A 23,654-nucleotide genomic window follows, 5' to 3' on the forward strand; every position below is an offset into this window, starting at 1 on the left:
GTTACCAAAAATATCATTTCCTTTTTAAAAAAAGTTATTTTTGCAGAATTAAGGGCACATCATTTTTTTTTTTGTATATGATGTTTTATTTGCAAAAATGTAAATGATCTTTTCACTAAACAGCAAACAAAATGATGTATCTCTGACACAATATGATAATGCTTTCTTAAGGATGTGCAGATGGTGCAGTTAGAACATCTGCAGCAATGCAGGAACTGAAGAGAATAAGAATTCTTTGAAAGGATGAGTTACTACCTCCAATCTATTTTATTTTGGCTGTTTTTTTTTAAATTATTATTATTATTTTACTTAATGTTCTTTACTGGGAAGCTTTCTCTAGCCTGAAGTGCTCAATATTTGGCCTTACTTCAGTATGTCTATTATACTCACGAAAAAAGCTTGCTCATAAAATCTATTATACATTTTACTCAGTCCACAGTCCGTCTTTCAATATCATAAGTTTGTTTTGTTTGTTTGTTCATTTGTTTGTTTTCCACTTGTATCAAACAATGTTTACTTGCACAAATAGAAAGCACCTTCATAAACACAACAGTAACATAACTGAGGATGGTTAGAGAAAGTCAGCAAGGATGGTCAGAGACATGGTAGAGGTTCAGGATGACCAGTTACTAAGAAAGCTTAAATTTTTCAGTCTAGAAAGTAAACAACCTGGGAATAATCTGGAGACCTAGAAGATGCCCTTTTCAGGGAGAGGTACAGTACTGACCAATAGTTCACTGCCTTTTAAAGAAGTGAGGTACAACAAACAAAACTAGCAGGAAGCAGGTTGACAATGGGCAGAAGATAAGATTGTGCTATGTCTTTCCTCATCATAAGATGTTTTATGTGAGAGAAGCTTACACAAATACAAGGAAACACTGAACAAAGTAATGAAAAAGAAATCCACTCCAGGTTGCTAACTGCTTAGAAAATGCATCTTGCATAGGAAAAAAAAAAACAACAAACAAAATTGTATATGGCTGGAAGCTGGAAGAATACGTGAGAAAAACATCATGCAACTTCGACTCGTTCCTGTATTCTTCCCTCAATAACCTTTGTCTGTTGATTTGATTGACATAGATGAACCCCTGGCCTGAACCAGGGTACACTTCTGTTCACATGTTTCGGTCCCCTTGATGGCAGAAATGTTGTATGTGCAAGTGTGAAGGTAAAATTTAATGAAGCTTAAAAAGCACATTTTATCAATCTTCCCTACCATTGCATGTCTAGAAATGTGATTACAGTGATTAGAGTAATCAGAGATGAGGTTCTGTGGTTGAAGATCTTCATAGAGATGAAGAACACTGGTTTTGCCTAGTTATTACCTTGACTGTATGCTTAGTTTCATATAGTCTAGAATAACACTGCCATCAATATAAGATGTTAAATATATTCTTTTTAATCTCCTCCCCCAAATTTGGCTTTAGTTCTCCAAATCAGTGGTGTTCAAATTATTACACTATCTGGAAGGGACACACACCTTAGAATAGGATTAAAACAGTTAAAATAGTAATCTAAGACAGTGAATAAGCTGTAAAAAGTAATCCTGTCTTTTTTTTCTGTTTTTTTTTTTTAATATTCTTTATATACAGCTTCTGTGTAATCTGAATTTAAAAAAAAAAATAATTTTCTTCTTTTTTTTTTTTTTTTTTTCTTTTTAATTAAATCTGTACATTCAGCATGTGCTAGAAGGGCTTGTGGCACTTATTGTATTGTGGCTAATGAAGTTAGGGAGATCACAGTAGATGCAGGCGCAGGAACTCCAACACCTTGAAATCCAACACTGACTCTGAGTGAGAGCCTACTTATTCCAGGGTACTCACTGAACTACTGTCGGACAGCTTTTTGTCTTTGTTGCCTCGACCACATTTTGATTCCAAACCAGCTTTGACAAGAGCCCTGAAATAGAAAAACAAAAACAACAAAAACCCCACACATTTAAGTAGGTTTACATAAATTGCTTTGAATCATTCCCCTCCCATCTGCTATTGGCAGTACAAATATTAAATTGCATAGAAACTTGAAAGAGTTCAGCTCAGGTCATTTTGGTCACCAATAATATCATATTTTGATCAAGTAACACATAAGTCACATTGTATGTTGTCCACCTACCAGTGAAGAATTATAAAGACTACAATGCAGATCACACCAATGGTCAAAATGACTGCAGTAACCACACAAAAGATCAGAATGGCATTTGTCCATCTTTTCTTTGATAGTTCTCTTAATTTTCCCTTTGCTTTTTTTATTTTCAGTCCTGAAGAAAAATAAATATATAGTCATTAACATGTTCAAATTTTCAAAAGAATCAAGCATTTAGTATGAACAACAGTGAGAAGGAATAGTACTTCATTCTTTCATCCTCAGGTCTTTCGTGACCCTCATGCCTTTACAATGTCGGAACAGTAACATTCTATGCCTTCTTTGCAAAGGCAGATCTAACCAAAGAAGCTGCAAAGAAATAGAGATCAAGGTATTCAGAATGGGACGTGGGAGAAGACAGAGAGTGAATCTTATTAATGCTTGTAAGTATCTAGAGGGTGGGAGTCAAGTTGGTGGGGCCAGGCTCTTTTCAGTGATGCTCACCATCAGGACAAGGGGCAATAGGCTCAAACTGGTACCAAAGTTCCACACAAGCATGAGGAAAAACTGCTTTAAGTTTGAGGATGACAGAGTAGTGGGCTGCCCAAAGATGCTGCAGAGTCTCCTTCTCTGGAAATATACAAAATCCACCTGGATGGTTTCCTGTGTAATCTACTCTAGGGAACCTGCTTTAGCAGAGATTTGGAATAGACAATTAGATGATTCCTCTTCTGGAGGAGGCTCAGGGGAGACCTTACTACTCCCTACAACTACCTGAAGGGAGGCTGCAGTGAGATGGGATGTCAGCCTTCTCTCCCATTTAACTATTGATAGGAATAGAGGGAATGACCTCAAGTTGTGCCAGGGGAGATTCAGGTTGGACATTAGGAAAAGCTTCTTCTTTGGAAGAGTGGTCAGGCACTGGAATGGGCTGCCCAGGGAGGTGGTAGAGTCATCATCCCTGGAGGTGTTAAAGAAATGTTTAGATGTTGTACCAAGGGACATGGTTCAGTGGGAAATATTGGTGATAGGTAGGCAGTTGGACTGGGTGATCTGGGACATCTTTTCCAACCTTTGTGATTCCAAGGTTCCTTCCACCCCCTAAGATTCTGTGTTTCTGTGATCTCACTTAGGATAGCTTAATATGTAGATATTTGACATAGCTGTCTTAAGTTTTCTCTATAGCCCTTAGAGAGGAACTGGCACTTCCAAGCCACCCTCTGCCAACCTGGTTTAGAAATCCAACACAAGGTAAATATTTTATAATCCATCAGTAACATAATACTAACTGTAGAGGTGCCTGGATGAATAGTCCAGATGCAGTATCTACAGCTGGTCGGAAGAATTCCACTCTTTCCACTTGAAGTCCAAGCAGATCTACTGTTTAAAATGCCAGTCTAAAAGATTAGACAATAGAAAGCCATATTTTGGCAGGAAATAACTACCCAAAACATTGAGAGCACACATGGGACTGACCTGCACACATATACACAAGTTAATAAGCTCAGTGACAGTCACAGCACGACAGCTGTCAGAATACTACCTCTAGCTGTGTAAAACCTGTGTAAAAAAAAAAAAGGGTAACAGTTCCTAAACACTAACAATGAAAAAATTAAAGAGAGGGAAACATATCTATTTTGGTATGTGCTTGGCATAAGAATGACTGGGAAGGAGTTGCTTTGCATGGCTCAGAAACAAATAGCAAGGAGCAGCTCCATGAAGATAAGAACTGAAAAATGCAGAAAAGATTTCAAATAAAAAATAAGCTCTGTAGTGCTGTATTACTGTTCAGCCTTGGAATATTTCTAAGGAAATTGAGGTCCCTACCACTGCTTTGGCTTTTAATCAAAGACAAGAGATAACAATTGGAAGATGATTCCAACAAACAACTCAGGAAAAGTGGAAATTGCTGAAGATGACCAACCAATTGCCCCCATCTATTTTTTTGACCCTGGAAATCAAACCTGGTCACCATGTTCTGAAATGTAATTGAACTTCTTTGTTCAACCACATTCGACCAAATCAATGAACTATGACAAATCTTTCCAGATCTCTCCAGCTTTGATAACAGTAGACAAGCCAACTTTAATTTTTCTTTTATTTTCTCTGATATGAGTTTCTAAAACTATAATGTGATATCTCATTGTTCACTGCTATATAGAATTATTCAAACTGGCACATATTCTCTGTAGCAGAAGGAATGCAGGAAAATAATTTCTGTTTCTACTGCATTTCCATGTCTGCATAAGGTCTTGTGCCACTGTCTTCACTGCAGTATCTAAACAATTCTTTGGTCACATCATTTGAGTTTCATTCTCCTGCATCATAGAATCTTTTGGTACTCATAAACCACAGCTCATCTATAGGATTCTTCTGATCTTTCCGTGAGATACAAGACGGGGAGCATGGTGAACAAGCTGTGAATGTCATACATAGAATATCTGAACACCAGCTTTTAAGACAATGCAGAGTTAATTGCTTTCAGACTAATTCACTTCACTGACTGAACTGCCTTTCCAGAATCACCTGGAGGTGTTCAAGGCCAGGTTGGATGGGGCCCTGGGCAACCTGATCTAGTAAACGTGGAAGTTTGGGGGTCCTGCTAGGCAGGGGGTTGGAGCTTCATGATCCTTGAGGTCCCTTCCAACCCGGGCCACTCTGTGATTCTGTGATAAGCACATGCCAATGTGGGGAACGGACATTAATGAAAACTATTTTTAATTTTGTAATTTCATTAATGCAATATATTTTTCTCCTTGACAAGATGTGAATTTAGACATCTAATAATACCTTGTTTTACAGGCTGTAACAGGAACCTGCTAAAAAGAAAAGAGTATCCACTGCTGATCTACTCAAGTTTTCTTCCAAAGCAATAAGTTCTTCCAGTAGTCAAGATCTAAAACTGCCCTAGAGACAACCTGATAGTACAAAGGGATTTCCTTACAAGTATACACAAATTTAAAATGCAAGCAGGAAACAAACAGAAAAGCAGCTTCTTAAGAAGCTGTTTTATGATGAACAAGAACTTCCACATCAGGAGCAGTATCAAGCCCCTGATCATTGATGAAGAAGTTGAAGAGCACGGATCCCAAGACCAGCCTCTGAGGGGCACCACTTCTGACCAGCCTCCACCCTGACACAGAACCATTGATCGCAACCTTTTGGCTGCAGCCAGCCAGCCAATTCCTAATTGATCTAACAGTCAGATTGTCTCCTGCTACTGCATTTTTCAGAATTTTCTAACAAAACAGAAAGTTTGTGATACTCAGTATACGTGTTGGTTACCTACATTTACCATGATTAAAAAAGGAATGTACTTAAATGAAATGCAAGGGTGGATTTCTGCACTTAAATTGTAGGCACCATAAGAGGATCTGAACTATGAAGATGAATTTCTTTCCAGAAGGTCAGGCTGAAGGGAAAAAAAGGAAAAGTATAAGCAGTGGAAGTGGGGATGAGTGGCTTGGGAAGAATATAGGGATGCTGCCTAGATATGCAAGGATGGGATCAGGAAAGCCAAAATGCAGATGGAACTGAACTTGGAGAACAACATCAAAAGCAACAAGAAGGGATTCCTAAGGTACATTGTGCAGTACAAACGTGCAACTGAGTGTGTTTCCCCTCTGATAAATGGAAGGGGAGGGGTGGCCTCCTCAGATAGGGAGAAAGCTGAGGTACTTAGTGAGTTCTTTGTCTCATCTTCATGGTCAGTCAGGCTTCTCATGGCTCTCCATATCCTTGAACTTCTAAGTAGGGAACAGGGGCATAAATCTATGATAATGATCTATGATAATGTTGTCTGCACAGCAACGTTCCTTCTATAAGCATTTGCTCAAGCAATTGTTTATATGGTCCAGTAGCCATTGAGAGTTCTTTCCACCAGCTTCCAGATCCAGAGGCAATGAGATTTTCTGCCTCTGCACACTGTTATTTCCCTTAATACAATGGTGATGCACAGGTGGTTGTTTTTTGTTGTTGTTGTTTTTTGTTTTTTAATTATTCCTAATATTTATTATTCCTAATTTTTAATACATATTAAAAATCCACTGATATATGCAAGTGTGAGAACAGGATTGCACACACACACACACACACACACAGAGGAGATCCATGTTGTTACACTTTGCACTGGGATCGCTCATTCTTTTTCTGTGCAAATACAAGGACAACATGGCAATGCTGATAATGCACTTGAGCAGTGACGCATTACAGAGATGTGAATTCTGCCTTTAAAGGAAGCTCTGGAACTGAAGTCATCAGCAAGAAACAAACTGTAGCTAAGTGGGAGCTGTAATGGCCTCTGAGACACAAAGCACTGTTGCCTCCATCTTCTCCACAGAAGGGGCACTACGCACACAGCCCAACATGCTCTTCCACCCATGAAAAGTGTGGAGCTGGGGCATAGCTGGGATCGCAGGAGGCTGACACTATTCACAGAGCATGGTGATGAGGATTGTTCCCTGCTCTCACACTCCTCCCTTGCAAAGTCCTCCCTCCTCACAGCACTATTATTAGTAATTTTGAACAAACTGTCTTCCAGCCCCAAAGTCTTCACAAAACACCCAACAACATAATGGGTGGGAGTGTGAAACAAGACCCTCTACTGTACTTCAGTGTAATGATTTAGTAAGAAGGACTCAGAGAAATGTCAGCTATTAAAAGTTGAGATTTTCCTTGGAGACATCTCAATAATTTTTGATGATAAAATATTATGTTATGTTTCCCTTGCTATAAAAGACAGAGACATCAGACTGAATGGTTATGAAAAAAAAAAAAACAAACAAAACTAAAAAAAACCAAGAAGACAAATTACTAAAAACCACTCCCTCACACAAAAAGGTCATTATCATTGTTCAACAAAAGGTCACTGAGAAGCACAGTGATCAGAGGTAAAGGACACATGGAAGCTCTTTATGCATAGCATTAAAATTAACTCATGCAGTGTTTTGCCACATGCCATATATAGCTGAATTAATGTAAGGCCTTACTAGTCCTTTTGCAGCATGCCCTCCTGTCCTCCCACCTCACGTGTGAAAATCTGAACTAAAGTATCACATCACATATTTTCAAATGCTGTCTTTGAAGTCAGGTTCTTAGATGGTATTTCCAAATCTGGCCACTGTTTTTCACACAGGTAGAATAACAGAACTGGAGATCAGAGCAAATATACTTGCCCCTTATTGGCTGCCTTGGTTACTTTTAGCTCTGTTGACCACTTCAAGGTTTTCTCTCTAGAAAAGTGTCAAGAAGTGACTGCCACTAAACAAGTGCAGCTCTGCTTCCTTAGCTCCATCCTGCAGTTCTGGCACTATCGCAAAGAAATTTATCCCTGTGGAATAGTGCAGGGAGGGATATAGGTGATGAGAAAGACAAAATACAGACTGAAGTTTGTGTATCTAAGTGACCTCAGATGCCTCTCAGTTGAAGGAAAAAGAAAGAGTCTTTTAGGAAGTAATACATGAGATGTCAAGCTCAGAGCAGGACGAGGAGGAGGTGCTCAAGGCAATGGGGCAGAGATTAACTCACAGCCCATGGGAGACCACACTGGAGGGGATCTCTGTGCTGCAGTCTGTGAAGGAACCCATGCTGGAGCAGGTAGAGATTCCCTAAAGGAAATATGATTCACACAGAGTTCAAGCTGGACCAGGTTTATCCTGGGGACCGTGGCCCATGGAGGACTCACAGGAAGAAAGCATTAGTGGAAAAGAGCAACTGTTACGGACTGACTACAGCCTCCCATTCCCCACCTACCTGCACTTTTCAGGAGGGTGGGGTAGAAGAGTTAGGAATGAAAGAGTGAAACTGAGCCTGGGCAAAAGGAAGCAGGAGGGAAGGTGTCATAGTTTTTGTTTTTGCTCCTCACCAACCAACCCTGTTTTAACTGGCAGTACATTAAATGAATTTTCCCCAAGAGGAGTCTGTTTCGCCTGTGACGATACCTAGTAAGTGATCTCTCTGTCCTTGTCTTGACCCATGAGTTTTCCATCTTATTTTCTACCCCCTGTTCAGTTGAGAAGGGGGAGTGGGAGAGCAGCTCAGCAGGGTCTGGCAGCAATCCAAAGGCAGCCCATCATACCTGTCCATCTTATGCTGACTAGAAATCTTTTGGACCAGTTTTTGATGCTATGGGGTGTGTGTGTGTGTGTGGAAACAAACAAAACAAAAAAACCAGTTCAGTTCTATATGTGAAAAATGAGGTTTTGTCTTATTTCTGGTGCTGATTTTGTGATTCTACCCTTCTTCACATTTCATCTTGGAAATCAGATAATGGAACAGAAAAAGGTGTTCTTTGAACAGAAAGACTGGAGTAGGGAGAGAAACTGCCTTGCTTAAATGAAAGCTCAAATTCCCCAGCCCTCATTTCAAAAAGTCTTTTAATTAGGAGCTGGAAAAAAAAAACAGCATCATAATGTGGGAAGAAACACTACCCATTTGCAAGCCTGGAGCACAGCAAGCTACGCTCTTAGAGAGCAGAGCAACTCTGTAAAACAGAAGACAACAGCTATGAAAATCTAAATCCAAGCACGTGGAATTTTGCCACACGTGTGGATGCTGCCAGAATGATCTTTGTAACATTCTCCTGATCCTACTGGAAATCTAAATGCAGTATTCTGATCTTACTAGATGTGTGACCATCCAAAAATCATTTTGCTCCCATTGTTAGGGGGTAGCAGAATCCCTCCTGGCATAAGAAAAGATCAAGTCAGAGACCACCTCACAAAGCTGAATGTGTACAAGCCTATAAGGCCAGATGACATGTATCACAGGGTCCTGAAGGAACTGGCTAATGTGGCTGGTGACTAGAAAAAGGGAAATGTCACACATATTTCCAAGACAGGGTGAAAGGAAGACCTGAGAAACTACAGGCTGGTGATCCCCACCTCTGTGCCTGAGAAGATCATGGAGCAGATCCTTCTCAAAGAGATGTTAAGGCATGTAGAAGATGAGGAGGTGATCTGAGACAGACTACACAGCTTCACCAAGGGCAGATTGTGCCTGACCAATCTAGTGGCCTTCTATAATGTAGTGATAGCATCAGTGAACAAAGTGATAGCATCAGTAAACAAAGGAAAGGCAACTGATGTTGCCTAATTGGACTTGTGCAAGTCCTTTGACACCATCCCGCTCCACACACTTATCTCTAAATTGGAGCAATATGGACTTGAAGGCTGGACTATTTGGTGGATGAAGAATTGCTTGGGTAATTGCAGTCAGAGGTGGAGGCCAGTCATAAGTGGTGTCTCCTAGCGGTCTGTCTTGGGACCAGTGTGACAGTGGGATGCAGCGTACTCTCAGTAAGTTTGCTGATGACACCAAGCTGAGTGGTGCAGTTGACACAACAGAAGGAAGGAATGCCATCCAGAGGGATCCAGACAGGCTTGAAAAGTGGGCCCATGTGAATCTAATGAGATTCAAGATGGGCAAGGACAAGTTGTTGCACCTGGGTCTGGGCAATCCCAGATGCTGCCAAGAAGGACTTGTTGAGTGTGCTCCGGTGCAGATGGACTGGAGGGTTCTGGTGTACAAAAACTTGGAGGTAAGCCAGTAGTGTGCTCTTGCACCCTGGAAGGCCAACAGTATTCTGGGCTGCATCTAAAGAGAGGCTTGTTTAGCTTTGGGAAGAGAAGGTCCTGGGGACACCTCATTGCAGCCTTCCACTACCTGAAGGAAACTCATAGGCAAGAGTGAGACTGACTTTTTACATGGACAGATAATAGCAGTACAAGGGGGAATGGCTTTAAACTAAAGGAGTTAGGTTAGATGTTAGGAAGAATTTTTTTACTCAGAGGGTGGTGAGGAACTAACACAAGTTGCCCAGAGAAGCTGTGGATGCTCCATCCCTGGAGGCATCCAAGGCCAGGATGAATGGGGCCCTGGGCAGCATGATCCAGTGACTGGCAACCCTGCCCATAGCAGGTAGGTTGGAACTGGATGATCTTTAAGGTCCCTTCCATTCTAAGCCATTCTATGATTCTGCGCTACAGACAGCAATACCAGATATGATGAAAGTCTTGGTACTTTCTCAATCAAACTTCCACTGATAAGTTCTTCCATGTACTTAACTAAGAGCTAATAATATCTGAAATCCAAGCAATGGCAGTAGAAACTAAAGCCCAGAAACTCATTTGGATATCTACATACCTCTAAACAAAGCTAAAGGAAGCCAGTCTGGCACTAGGCAGAACAATTAACCTTTTTAACTATATAATCAATGTAGAACTGCTTTTCTTCAGATTTCAGTTTAGTCATAAATAAATTTCTGAGCCAACAGACTCAATCCTTGTAAGAAGATCTCAATGGATGTATCTGCTGGGTGGGTTTCATCCGACCACTTTTCACCACAACTTAACCAGAGTTTAAATACAAGCATGTTGTCCTACTGATGAATGACTCACCAACTCAAGTCAAGGCGACTATTTGCATGTTTAAGCCAAAAACAGATTATGTGCTCTGCTAATTCAGGTCTGAAAAAGAAAACTTTTTGTACAAAAAGAAAGGCAGCAACTAAACACTGGAGAATTTAAAAAAAAAAAAAAAAAAAAAAAAAAAAAAGAAGAAACAAGTAGATGTAACTGAAGATTTGGGCATTTTGTGAATGCCATATGGATTCAGAAAATAAAATCCTCATTAATGTACAATGGAAGAAAGAAATTCAAGAGAGATACATTTTGCTGAAGGGGGGGGGGGGGGGGGAAAGGAAGATTGGAGTGGAGGCAAAAAACATGGAGGGGAGTAACATGGAGATAAGTCTCACAAATTATTTCCCTCTTTCTAGTCTGCCATGATTTTTCAGGAGAAAAAAGACCTGAATCTATATTATCTTGGGAAAAAGAATGCACAGGGAACTTTTACCCATTCTCTGTTAATTACAAAAGCTGGAGTTTTTACATAGCTACTCCCATGATTTGAGAAAATCAGCACACCATTACCTTTCCTCATGGAGTCAGCAAAAATCCAGCTAGCAAAGGAGGAGAGAAAGATGTCATAGGGAACCATCGTATTAAATATTCTTTTCAAAGTTAAACTTCTCTAAATCTATTGTGCATAAGCAAATTCCAGATGGCAGCTGAAAGAAAAATCTCAAAAGGTTGTTTTACAGCTTCAGTACTGAAGTAGAAGGGAGACTTATCTGCAGAACTGTCTGATGTGCTGCTGGTTCTATGTAGCTCAAAGAGACAAAAAGAAGTTTGCTAACCAACCTGGTTGCAGTAACAAATGAGTAGGTAACAGTGGAATCTCCTTACTTTAGCTTCAGTTTTTACAAAGGCAAAGAAAATACTCACTTATTCCACAAGGAACCCCTTCATAATCATCCTGTCATTTCCTTTTTTATGTCTCTTTCATCGGTCTGCATTTCATGATAGTCATTGCCACACACAAGCCCCCACCTATAAGTTACTGGTGATATGCAAACCCCTGAAAATCAACTGCCACACAACAAACACGAGGTCATAACACAGGAAGACTGTAAATGTCTTTACAAGCTTACCAGTTGTTGTATTCACTGTGTATTTTACAGAGGCAATTGTGGTTCCATTTTCATGAGTTTCACACTGGTAAGTAACTGAATGCATACCTCTGTGTACTACCACAATAGCTGAATCATTGGGAAGAATGCTTGCTGGCTGTCCATATATAAAAGAAAAAAAAGAAATAACGGTTAGTCTCTTTTTAAGTTCATCTGCAAAGCAGAGTCACACCATGTCAGATTCACAGAAAAGTGCTTGATTTCTTCCAACAGTTTTCAACATGTCAAGGAAAATTCATCTCTTCAGCACCTCCTGATCCATGATGTTCCAACCTGATCCATGACCTGATTTAGGACCAGAGGGAATGGTTTCAAGCTACGGCAGGTGAGATTCAAGCTAAACATTAGGAAGTATTACTTCTCAGAAAGGCTGGTCAGGCACTGGAATGGACTGCCCAGGGAGGTGGTGAAGTCACCAACTCTGGGGGTGTTCAAGGAAAGACTGGATGTTGTGTTGAGGGACATGGTTTAGTGGGAGCTATTGGTAATAGGTGAACAGTTGGATTGGATGATCTTTTAGGTCTTTTCCAACCTTGGTGATTCTATGATTCTATGATTCTGTGATCCTATGAGAACAACAGGGAAGGGCAACACGACTATGACCTGATAACATGCATTCACTCATCAATCACAATGCCCACCTTCTCTGAAGCAAGAAGAAAGAAACTCTAAAATTATTGTCTCCCGTACAAAAAGAGGGAATTGAAATTGCATAAAAGTGGAAGGCCATATAAACTAACTTGCTCATGACAAATCAGAGCTTATTTGCGTTGCAACAGCAAAGGAAATAATTAGCACAGACGTCTTAACATTTTGCATGGAGAATGTGGTAAACAAATCTATTATGCAGTTTTTCTGCACCAAGTGGGGTTCAATTACTCACCTCATCTGGAATTAAGACCTTCCAAACATATTGAAATCGATTTTCAGGAGAGATATAAATACAAGTCATCATCACGCTTGTAGAGTTCTCAGAAATTGGTCTTCCCCCTACAGGAGGGATTTTTAATAGGTACATCATCAACTATATGAAATGTCTCTGTATGGATCATAAAGCTCATAATTCTTCAAACCACAGAATGTTACTTGGAAATTATCCTTTCCCTTAAAATTACTTCAAATATTCTTTTGCTTAGTGCAATATCTGGAACTAAGCACATAGAAGAAAAATGGTGTTTTACAGGGGCCTGAAACCAAACGCACGTCAGTCTAAAAATGAGATCATAAACACTACCAGGTTGTTGAACAGGGTAACTGAAGGGTGGAATATAATGATTGCATTCCAATTCCACGAGACTCACAACAAATACAAATGTTTCACGTGAATTCACTGATTTGCTTTAGATTACTACATTACAGTGTTCCACTCACATCCACAGTCCACTGGCCCACGGCATTCCTTCACACCAACAATACATTTTTCTTCTTTCCCAGGGCATCCACTTGTTGACAGAACTTCCTGAATACCAATCCCTTTGGGGGAAAAAAAAGAAAAAGAATTATCCTTTGTACCTTCTTCATTTTCTTCGTATTTGTTCTTGCTTTCTTTATCCTAGATGTTAATATGATGTATCTACCAAACACTAGGCAAAACAGATCTTCTCAGAGAGCCTGCTAATCCTGCTATTCTAAGCCTGCTATCCCATGTTGGTATCTACAATTTCAAAGCAACATTCACATCTGTCAGACTCTGTGCTACAGGGAGTCAGATCCTCAGAATCATCATTTTCCTGCATGTCTGAAGAATTCAATATTAATTCAAAACTATTCTTTCAGAAAAAGCATTTGAAATGAAGCTACTAATGCATGTTCTGCAAAACAGTTAATTCACTTTAACTATCAAAGCATTCCGGCTCCTGGCCTTTAAATGCTCAAATCAGATGGCACAGAGAATATCGTGCAGACTGCCAACTCAGTCTGCCTCCAGTTTTGCGATTGCTGGAGTGTCTTCAGCTCCCACTGAGGTCAACAGAAACTGAAGGCATTCAAACCTCCTGGGACTGGGTCTGAGAAGCCTTATGGGTAACTACAGTGAGTGATACAAGAATACCATTACTGACTCCAGAATGAAGCCTGTAGGTGCTCAGAAGCTGGTGGTCAGCAGTAAAGGGCTTCTTATGAGAAGCTGGTGAAAACAAATGTTGAACACCAAGAACCCTTCAACATGGTGGTTTCCACTGAAGGCAAAAAAATGGGAGATAAGCTACCACAAATGTGTAAAGCTAAGGAAAATTCCTACAAAGCATTCAAGCAAGCAAAAAATGTTCACTCTCTTTATCAGGGTTTCAATGGGAACATCCTCATTTTAACAATTATGAGCAAATTCAAAACAAGTGCTCTAATTGTTTTTGCCAAACTGTGTGTACACAGTTCACTGGAATGACATAGCTTGTGGGGGAGGCAGGAATAACATGCTGAAGCCCAGTAAACAGAAGAAGGTTTTGCCATTTTTCCAGAAGCATTTTGTTTACTAACAGGAATGGAAAGAGGAGAGTTACCCCCGCCTTGCAGAATAATAATACATGGGGAATTGGTTTGAAGATTGCGTGTATGATGCATATGCCTTCCTTAAATGTGTATTATATAAACTGATGGCTTTCAGAGATGTCATGCTACTCGTGAAACAGTACTTCAAGTGACAGAGGGAGACAACACCACTTACTGAAAATGACACAAAAAGAGGATCATTCTCCACTCCAGAGAATGTCTCATCTCATGGATGCCGAGACAGAGGTGTAAATGGCAGCGAACTGACACTTTTATTAAAGGCATTCCTCTTTCTTCAGGGCCATGTAGGTTTTTTTTAGCTAACAAAAATAAGATAGGAAACCTATGAAAATCCAAAAGGATGGCTTGATAAAATCTGGGTGCTGGGCTAACTGTAATCACATTCATCAGAGAAAAATCGCCTTGTCTTATCTACTGCAATATTAAAATCGAGGAAGTGTATCACACTCAAAGGCCTGATGAAAAAAAGCTCTTTTAATGAGATCTGCAAGTTCTCTTAGTGCTCCTCTGCTGCTTCTTTCTGGATAGCTTTCTTTCTTCACTCCCATGTTTCCTTTCCTCATCCCTTTTTAGCAGCTGCCAATGCTGATGAAATTAATCTACTGAGATGCTCTAACGAATGAAGGCTTAACTTCACCAAGTCATCCAAGTTACTTTAAGAAAAAACTGGCTTGGATGCAGTAAAAATAAATTACCCTAATGAAATTCACCTTGTAAAAACGTAAATTAATAGAACAGGCGAGGCAGGATGGATGACCCACAGAGAACTGAATTCTTAGCAATAGAGAACAGAGGCTGAGAGAAATATAGAGGTAGCTGCCAAAAGAACTGGACCATGGAGAGACTGATAGAGACCTGAGGCAGATATGATATAATTAATATATGCTTTAATTGTGCTTGAATGCCTCTGTAAACCTGGACTATGAATAGAGAGAACAAGGGATCTGAGCCATACCATTACTTGGAAAAGAAATAATAAAATGGAGTCTGTTCGGAAACCAGTAAATATACAGCGATAGGTAGATAGATGAACATAAGGAATAAGAAAGAACTGGAAGTAGACAAACCACTTTACGGTTTTACTGGAAGAACTAATACGGTACCTTCCAGCCTTTTGACAAATATGCAAGGCACTGAATGCCCAGACTAGAATGGAGGCTACAAACATGGTTTGAAGAGCAGGCATGAGATGATGATCTTTTGTTGTTGCTTTTAGAGCTTTAGTTTCTTGATTCTCTAGTAAAACTATATACTTTCTAACTTTAGAAGGATTAAACATTAATTTCAGGGGGCCAAAAAAACTGAAATTCTCTGAAGATAAGCAGTATTTGAGAGGTCTTCTAGAGGCATGGGGCATAAAGAGTGACTTGTTGTACCCTAAACATATGCTCCAAAGTAAGTGAGATTACCAAGAGTACATACATGGTACGGGCATACCAAATATAGAACCAGCTTTGAAATCGTGAAGAAAATATTGAAGTATGTAAAGGTAGAAATAATATATTCTAAAACCATAACATCCTAATAGCCAAAGTAGTTTCCCTGAGGTAACCAAGGCAGTTCTATCACTGGAAATAGGAAAAAGTGACAGGAGAAATATACAAGTACACTCCAGAAAGCATCAGACAGACAGAGGCAAAAACTCTTCTTTCTTTTTATCTGTGGTCTCGCAAGAAGCAGAATTTGTTCAGAAAAATAATAATAATAATAATAAATTAATAGCATTTCTGATTCAAGCCTGCTTCCTAAGCAGTATAATTACCACCTCACAGCAGTTCCTATCACCACCCTAAACACAGAGATGTCTTCCTAAGGCTCGACTCATTTTTCCTCTCTCCCTTCCCACTCCAGAACGATACCTCTTCTCTCCATTGCAAGATTTATAAATTGTATAAATGTGGAATACAGAACAGGCTACTGCAGGCAAGCAATTTTTTGGCAATATTGTATGTGGGAAGACATCTGTGAGAAGCATCAGAAGATCTTTCATCTTCTGAACATCTCACAGATGTTCACAAATAGCGAAAATTGTTACTTTGGGGAAGGCAGCTCATGTGCCAATAGACGTAGGGAACTGGTTTAAAATAGGAGCTTGCAGGCTGTGAATTTAATAAAACAACAGATCTGACCTAAACTTCTAATGACAATCAGCCTGATTGTTTTTGTTAATTATAGTTATTGGCAATTGAAATCAATGAGAGGTGAATGAGGGCATGCAAATTACAACTGCTAAATTGCTACAGTTAGCACTTTTTTCCCCCAAAAAGCAAATGACAATATGTTTTATTCATCTGCTTTGCTACTTACCACATGTAACTGTGCATTCTCCAACTTCTAGTGCTGTGGACTCAGGGGCATTCAGACCTGAACACAAAGCCTAAAGTTACATCTCCAGTACAATGACAGGGTGGAAATCCAAGTAATAGCAAACTCATTCCTTCATTGCTTTTTAGTTTACATGAGAAATTTGCCAACATTTCTGCACCAGAAAAACAAGACATGTATGAAATATAGTTCATAAAATCTAGCGTGAATAGCATTCATATTTAAACCTTAAGATGATTCGTTAAGAGGGAAAAATGTATTTTTCTTAAGAGGCAGCTTATGATGTTAAATTAGCCTACTGAATGCTCAGGAAAATGCAGTGTCTAGGTTCTATGCAAATTATAGGTCCTCCCTGAACAGAGTTAAGAAAAAAAAATCATTAAATTGTGTTCAGTCAACTCATGTCCTTGTTGTTTTTTTTGGTGTTTTTTTGTTTGGTTGGTTGGTTTTGGTTTGGTTGGTTGGCCCTCCCACATTATTTTTTTCCCCATCGCTCTCAAGGTCAGGTTTAGACAGCTAGCCCAGGGATGAGTCAACCAGGTACAGTGTTTTAATTAGGTACTGGGCAATTTAATCACAGTGATTGGGCTCCTTCCATTTTTCATGGTACTTTAAGGTTACAGAATGGGCTTCACAGAATGTACAGAAGCAAAAGGTTCTTGTCTCCATCTGGGATTGAAATCTGGATTATGTATTTTATTTCTAATAGCACTCAATTTGAATGTTTGTTTATAAGGATATTGAGATACAGTGCTTGTTCCATCAAGAAACTAACTTAGTGATGCACCTTTGGAAATTAGTCATTAAACAAGCAATAGGTCTTCCCAGTTCTTCCAAATGCAGAGAGAACAGACAAGTCACTATGACTGTTTTTACAAGTCTACATTGCCAGTCCAGCCTACTCAGATTATTTTTTTTCTGATAACAAATACTAATGTAAATTTGCTTTCACTGTCTCTCAGGTTTTTATATTCAAGATTCATGTTTACAAAATGTTATTTCTGCGTAGCAATGCAAGTTTATATATCACTTCTTGCTTTTAAATCTTTGGATAACATTTACATTTTCCGCACGCTGACTAAAACTTTAAATTTCTCAGGTTGAAAGGAACAGTTTCATTTCTCTTGCAGGCAGTGGTATATGAATATATTTATTCCTCCACTGCAAAGGATTTACAGTACAGCAGCACGCTGAATTCTCCACAGTGATAAACTGATACTGGACTCTTTTTTCCTAACATTACAAATGAGCCATCAAAATCTTATTCTTCTGTTATCTCTAACTGTCTCTATGGCTTTGACATTTATTTCAGCATATAAACTGTGCTCATCAGAACAGTCTCCCAGCTTACGCACAACAATCCTGAAACAATAACTTAACTACTCGGCTGAATGCTGAAGTAAGACTCCAACCTTAGTCAAAGCATAAGGAAAATAGAAGACTTAAAATCATATAAAAATGGAGACAACCTGTAAAACAGCTTGGGTATCCTCAAACACTATATCTAACAAGCTTTAGAAAATAATCACTTCTTCAGAAGACAGTTGCCAGCTCAGACATCCTATAATTCTTTTCTTAGCTTCTATTAAATTAATGGGACAGTAGCCATGGCAGGGGGTTGTATCTGAAAACAGAAGTTGTCATTTGCCATCTAGACAGAAAGTGGGAAAAAAAAGAAGAAGAAGATGAAGAAAATAATCTTTTAAACAAGCAGAGACAGTAAACTTCAGGTATTACTATTAGAAGGCTAAGGGGCTTTGCTGCCAATGAAAGCAAATGTCTTCTGATTATAGTGGAAGACACCAACCACAGTGTCATTCTGGGATGCTTCTGGCTCCAGGCGCACTGTAACTGTAACGTACAACCATTAGTCTTCTGCCAGAGAATGAGAGTGATGAACTAACTGATGGACAATAGCTCTAAATAAAAAGATGCTGTATTGTCTAAGTAAAAACACTCCCAGTAAACCTCTGAACATATCTAAGCATTAAAAGCTCATTGGTTCCAAATTAACAAGCCAGTCAGGAATGGCTGGTACTGATTTCTGATTCAAGTTCTGATTGCATGGAATCTAAAGAACAACAGAAAGAAACATTAAGGGAAAAAGGATCAGATTTGCTGATCATTTTCAGGATTAGACAGTGCTTTTTATCTGAATATTATGAACCTTCCATGCCGGTGTTACAATGCAAAGTTTATCTTCCTTATCAGGTAAAATCAGCCAAAATTTTAAGAGAGCTTCCCATAACTACCCATCCTTCCACTTCTACATCTGTTTCCAGTTGCATCAAGTTCAGATAAAAATATAGCGTCAGCTCCGTATAGATAATTGTGGATATAGCTGCCATTAGCATTAATAGGAGTTATATATGTAAATCCCACACATGCTGAGATAAGAACGTGCTGAGGAACTGCATTTGCATTCCTGTCAGGGGGCTGCAATTAGCACCAGCACAGCAAAAGCAGCCTGTATTCCTCTCTGCATTTGGAAGCCTTGTAAAACCCATGTCGAACAGAAATCTTCGCCCTTAAGACACCATTTTAATTACAAGCTGCATCACAGAATACAAGCAGGACACTCTGATAAACGCTCCCAAAGCCCTTGGAAGCGGGCAGCACCGGGTCGTGGCAGTGAGCCCCAAGGGGGAGAGCCCTAAGGGCCTGCTGCCCTCGCTACTTATGGGGTCACGGCACGGTGAGCATCACCGCCCGCTCCACATCCGAACCACAAGGAGCAGCGGACGGCACGCAGCCCCGCCTCACCCGGCTCCGCCCGCCGGGTCTCGTCCCCGGAGCCCAGCGGCTCCATGTCCTGCAGGACCGTGAGCTGCGGTGCGAGCAGGAGAAGGAGAAGAGCCTCGCTGCACGCCCGCACTGCCATGGCCGTCCGCTCGCAGCCTCTTAAGGCGTCACAACGAGCCGCGCCCGGGAGCCCTGCCCTGCTCTGCCTGGCTCTTGGGAGCCGCCCGGGGCTGTCAGCTGCGGGGAGTGAAATCCACTTTCATAGGAGCTGGAGAGGAGCAAAAGCTTCAGGTTGACCATGTGTTTTATTCCTCTGACTTAGCCTTTCCTTAGTCATTTCTTCCCATAGAAGTTGTGGAAGAAAATTCCTGTAATCAATCAATCTGTTTTCCAGAAGGGTAGAAGGGAAAGGTTATTGCTTTTATAAAGGACTCGGTACGCCCTCAGATACTGCACCATTGAACACAGAGGAAGTTGGAGAAGTGTGAAAATGCTGTCTGATGGGAAATGAACCATTGCTCATTCAATAAACTTCATGAAGCTGTCAGAGTCAATGCTGTTAAAATAATAGTGATAATAATAGCCCCTGTTTCTATATCTTTAGGACCCAAAGTCATCTAGAACTGGAAAACAAAGTCAATATTGAATAAAAAGGTCTATCTCTAGGGAAGGGAAAATGACTGAGTGAATAAGTTCAAGTGTGCATCCAGTTCTAGTTTTTCTTTCAATGAAACATTTTCAACGTGCTTTTGTGGGTCTGTATGTATGTGCATTATATGTACCTGTCATACACACTGATGTGTGCATATCTTTGTGGCACTGTAGCTTCTTGTGATGGGATGCAGAAAAAAGCTACCATAAAGGAAAGAGGGCCACAGGGATACGTGCTTCTCTGGAAGACAGATCTTCATTATCTATACAGAATAATTATGAACTTAGCTTTTCAACAGAGACATAATAAGCACCCAGATGACATTTTGTGTATTTTATGTATTAGTACAAATGTCTTTTCCATTCCTTCACGTACTTGGTCTTAGTCTCTTTCTAAAGCTCATCTTCTTCCCAGTTTCTCCATCTTGCCTTTTATCTCTTTGTATTTTTCTGTTCTAAAAAATAAAGGTATAACATTAGCAACAATAATGGGCAAGATGCACTTGGCTTCTGCTGTGCCATGTCTCTGGAGCAACATTGAGCACCGAGTGGGCAGAGCTGTTACACCTACTTGTATTGCTCTCACAGCTGGCTGTGCCACAGGCTGCCCAGAGAGAAGTCTGGCAAACAAACAGCTTGGAAAGAGCTTGCAGCTGCTTGTTCTTCTCCCCAGCCTCAAGACAGCCATAAAGTGTTGCTGCAGTGGGAGTGTGTATTTGGAAGCTTTCTTCCGGGCTGCTCCTTTTCTCTCCTAGTTTGACACCGTCGCTCACACAACCATTTTCCTCAGCCATTTACAGGAAGAACAGTCTGCCTGGACTTGTATCCGGTGTCACTCCCATCCCCAGGATTAGGGCAGAGCCACAGTCCTCCTTTACTTTACCCATATGTAAAGCAGGGATTACATATGCAGCTAGGAGCTGCAGAAGACTTCTGAGGTGTCACAAACACCTGGAATATGATTAGCTCACAATTCTGCCTTCAGGCAATATGGGATGTGGACTTTCAATTTAGCCATATAATATGAAATGGTTTCTTGCTGGCTTTATTATTCTAGTTGCTAATTAATAGACCAAATAATGCCATTACCACAACACCAGAAGATTTGTACTTTAGCATGAACTCATTCGCAATAAAAATGTGGCAAAATTAGATGCTCATTAGTTTTCTGAGTTAATAACTGTACTTGTGAAAGGTTCAAGTGGCATCCAACCACGTGGCATGAATAACACAGTGAGCCAGAGCACTCTTATCTCCTTTATTCACAATGAGAACTCAGCTTGTTAACATTGTAAGGAAGGTGTTTGATACTTTTAGAAAACAGGAGTTCCATGCAGTGCTGTTTTCTGTGTCAGGACTCTTTCACTCAGTGCAGTTGCTTTATTCTCTGTGCATGGGCCAATAAATAATTCTGTAGGTCATATCTCACTGAAAGCTTCTGCAGCAGGAGCTCATGCCCAAAGGTCAGCACTTCTGTAGTGGTCCGGGGGAGGTAGGCAACAGCTCTGAAAAACACCCCCTCTTCTTTTTTTCCTATGCACAGATAATGGCATACTTCTTCCACTGGTTAAGAATTGTTGCCATAGTAATGTTTCTAGCACTCCTTTGGATCAATAGCAGAACAGAGGGTTTTTCAGGTATTCCTGTTGTTTGCAAGCCTGAAGCCTCACCCTGTATATATTTCTATTCTTTTGTATAAAATAAGTTTGTTCAGATGTCTTTCAGCACTACACGTTTACGCAAAGAAGGCAATGAAAACAAGGTGTACAGATATTGGAGGTCAGAATCAGACTTTGAAGAGTTGCTTTTGCTTAATCAAAGCCCTGAACTTAGCCCTTGTAGTTCTATTAGCACCTCAACAAATGCAGGAATGAAATTAAGCTGCAGAACTGGTTGCATTTTTTTAATAAGGGTCCAGATCTAGTTCTGTTCACAATTCAGTGGCATTTTCATAGTTGATTTAAAGTTTATTACTCAGTTCGTGGGCACTTTCTGTACAGACCTAACTTTTCCACAGCACAGATAAAAATGATTAGATGCTATGAATTCTAGTATGGGAAAGAAATGGGAGTTTTGCATAAGTTAAAGATAGAATCCACAAAGTATGGATTTAGCCATAGTACTGGCACTTTCAGCAAACACATTCAACACGTACAGTATCAGAAGACCTGCCCACCTCTGCCCACCTGCTGTATGACTATACACATGCCAAATGACTGTGTATATGTTGAATACAGGCTACATTCCCCCAGCATATCCCAACAGTTTGAGCACATCGCAACACTAGCAGTGATCTAGCTGGGATAATTACTGGAAACACTCCTGTTCCCAGTAAATAGGTTGCCACAGTCATGATGTTTAGTGGGTTTAAGAGTCACTGTGCATGGGTCAAGCCAGTTGAGCCCCATACTGGAGAAGGACTTCAAGCACAGTTAATGTACAAAGATAAGCACTGGTGGAAGGAGAAGCATTGCCATGTCTAAATGCTTTTGTGAATATGGCACGAAGAGCTGGAGACAAACTTTTCATAAGAAGAAAGTGTTCTTGCCCTATCAATATATAAGCAATTAAGAAGAGCACAATTTGCTAGCAATATATTTTGCATCCCTTTAAGAAAAACATCTCAAACTCTGCTTAGATTTCTCCATGGAACAGTTATTTTTTTACTTCAGTATTTTGCATCTAAACTTTTCCATTCACCAGCTTATTATGCATTTTCATATGCATAGATTCCTTTAGAAAGAGCAGTATTTACCTACAGATGCTACACAAGGCTTCTTCAGGTATTAGTTATTCATTTCTAATTACAACGGGAACATGCTATCTTCTGCAATTATGCAGTACATTTTTTAAATGGTGGCTAATATTTCATTGCCTGCTGAAAACATCTCCAAATCACAAATACAAGTGGCTTCTGCGGGAACAGTGGTAATCAGCACCATAGACACAACTCAGAGAGATTCATTAGAGTTCCCCAACAGTTCCTACGCGGCTGTCTGCATATATCACAACTGAGCAGAAAAACTAGATACTGCTTCTATTTCTCTTATGTGGCATTTCTCAGGAGATATGGTATTCTGTATCTACTTATTCTCACCTGTTTTTTTCTCCAAAACAAAACTGGAGTAACTTTCCTTTATCTTTTGCAACTCCTTCCTCACCGGCAGCAAGGTTCTCTTGTCTACATCTAAACATCTGGCCTTCCAGAAGGGAACACAAGGAGGAAGGAGTAGGAGAGGAGGAGAAGATGCAGCCTAAGATACACCTAGGCTGCTGCATACTAGCAAATGCTTCAAAGTTCTGTGGCTTATGTGTAATTCTTTGCCTTGGTAGCATCAAGAGAAAGACAGGGAATTGAACTGAGATTTCTGCTCGTGCCCAACAACCTGCTGAATTCTGTTAATCACACCGAATAGGGGCAGAACAAAATGTAAAATTTCCTGATGTTGTGATTCTGTTCATGTTATTGAGGAGGTACACCTGCTTTCCTGACACTCAGCCTTTTTAACAATACCTGTTAAAGATTTTATGCCAGAAATATCAGAGAACTCACATGTATTCTTAGACTTTCGCATGTAGCCCCATTCATCATCCTAACACTGTGAACAGACTTTAATGAGAAAGGTTAGAGGCATCAGAACTCCATGTGAAGAGAAGGGAGACTGAAAACAGAGAACAACTGCTGAAATGACCTGGAACATCTGTACAGACCAGAGGCCACATTTTGGACCCTCTGTTATGTCCCTTTTGGTTGGAGTGATTGCTCTAATGTTATGTTGGGACTAGGTGCGAATCCAGTCATTTAGAAGCCTACTCA

The 23,654-nt window shown here is 40.1% G+C and overlaps 1 protein-coding gene across 3 annotated transcripts; it reads right to left on the reverse strand.

Moving 5' to 3' along the window:
- Nucleotides 1–1,649: 1,649 nt before the first annotated feature.
- On the reverse strand, nt 1,650–20,786 carry SPACA1 (sperm acrosome associated 1). Of its 3 annotated transcripts, XM_015858966.2 has the most exons (8): nt 20,409–20,783; nt 20,214–20,292; nt 16,427–16,483; nt 12,983–13,084; nt 12,495–12,601; nt 11,573–11,708; nt 2,113–2,257; nt 1,650–1,899 (listed from the first exon to the last, which is right to left on the reverse strand). In XM_015858966.2, exons 1-8 carry the CDS (start codon nt 20,523–20,525, stop codon nt 1,806–1,808), a joined length of 837 nt encoding a protein of 278 aa, XP_015714452.1. In that variant the 5' UTR covers nt 20,526–20,783; the 3' UTR covers nt 1,650–1,805. The 3 variants fall into 3 exon arrangements, with proteins under 3 accessions (XP_015714452.1, XP_015714454.1, XP_015714453.1); XM_015858968.2 differs by lacking the exon at nt 2,113–2,257 and having other exon boundaries at nt 20,409–20,786; XM_015858967.2 differs by lacking the exons at nt 20,214–20,292; nt 20,409–20,783 and adding an exon at nt 19,208–19,365.
- Nucleotides 20,787–23,654: the final 2,868 nt, after the last annotated feature.

This window comes from Coturnix japonica, chromosome 3 (genome assembly GCF_001577835.2).
Source record: "Coturnix japonica isolate 7356 chromosome 3, Coturnix japonica 2.1, whole genome shotgun sequence".
Classification (NCBI taxonomy): Eukaryota; Metazoa; Chordata; class Aves; order Galliformes; family Phasianidae; genus Coturnix; species Coturnix japonica.

What these genes read in the sequence shown, in the direction of transcription:
- SPACA1 (XM_015858966.2), bottom strand. Translation starts at nt 20,525, where the DNA reads ATGGCTGTCTTGAGGCTGGGGAGAAGAACAAGCAGCTGCAAGCTCTTT. An exon ending in CAGCTGTGAGAGCAATACAA is followed by an intron (nt 20,293 to 20,408) that starts GTAGGTGTAACA and finishes TTTATTTTTTAG; the next exon opens with AACAGAAAAATACAAAGAGA. An exon ending in AGGTCTTAATTCCAGATGAG is followed by an intron (nt 11,709 to 12,494) that starts GTGAGTAATTGA and finishes ATATATGGACAG; the next exon opens with CCAGCAAGCATTCTTCCCAA.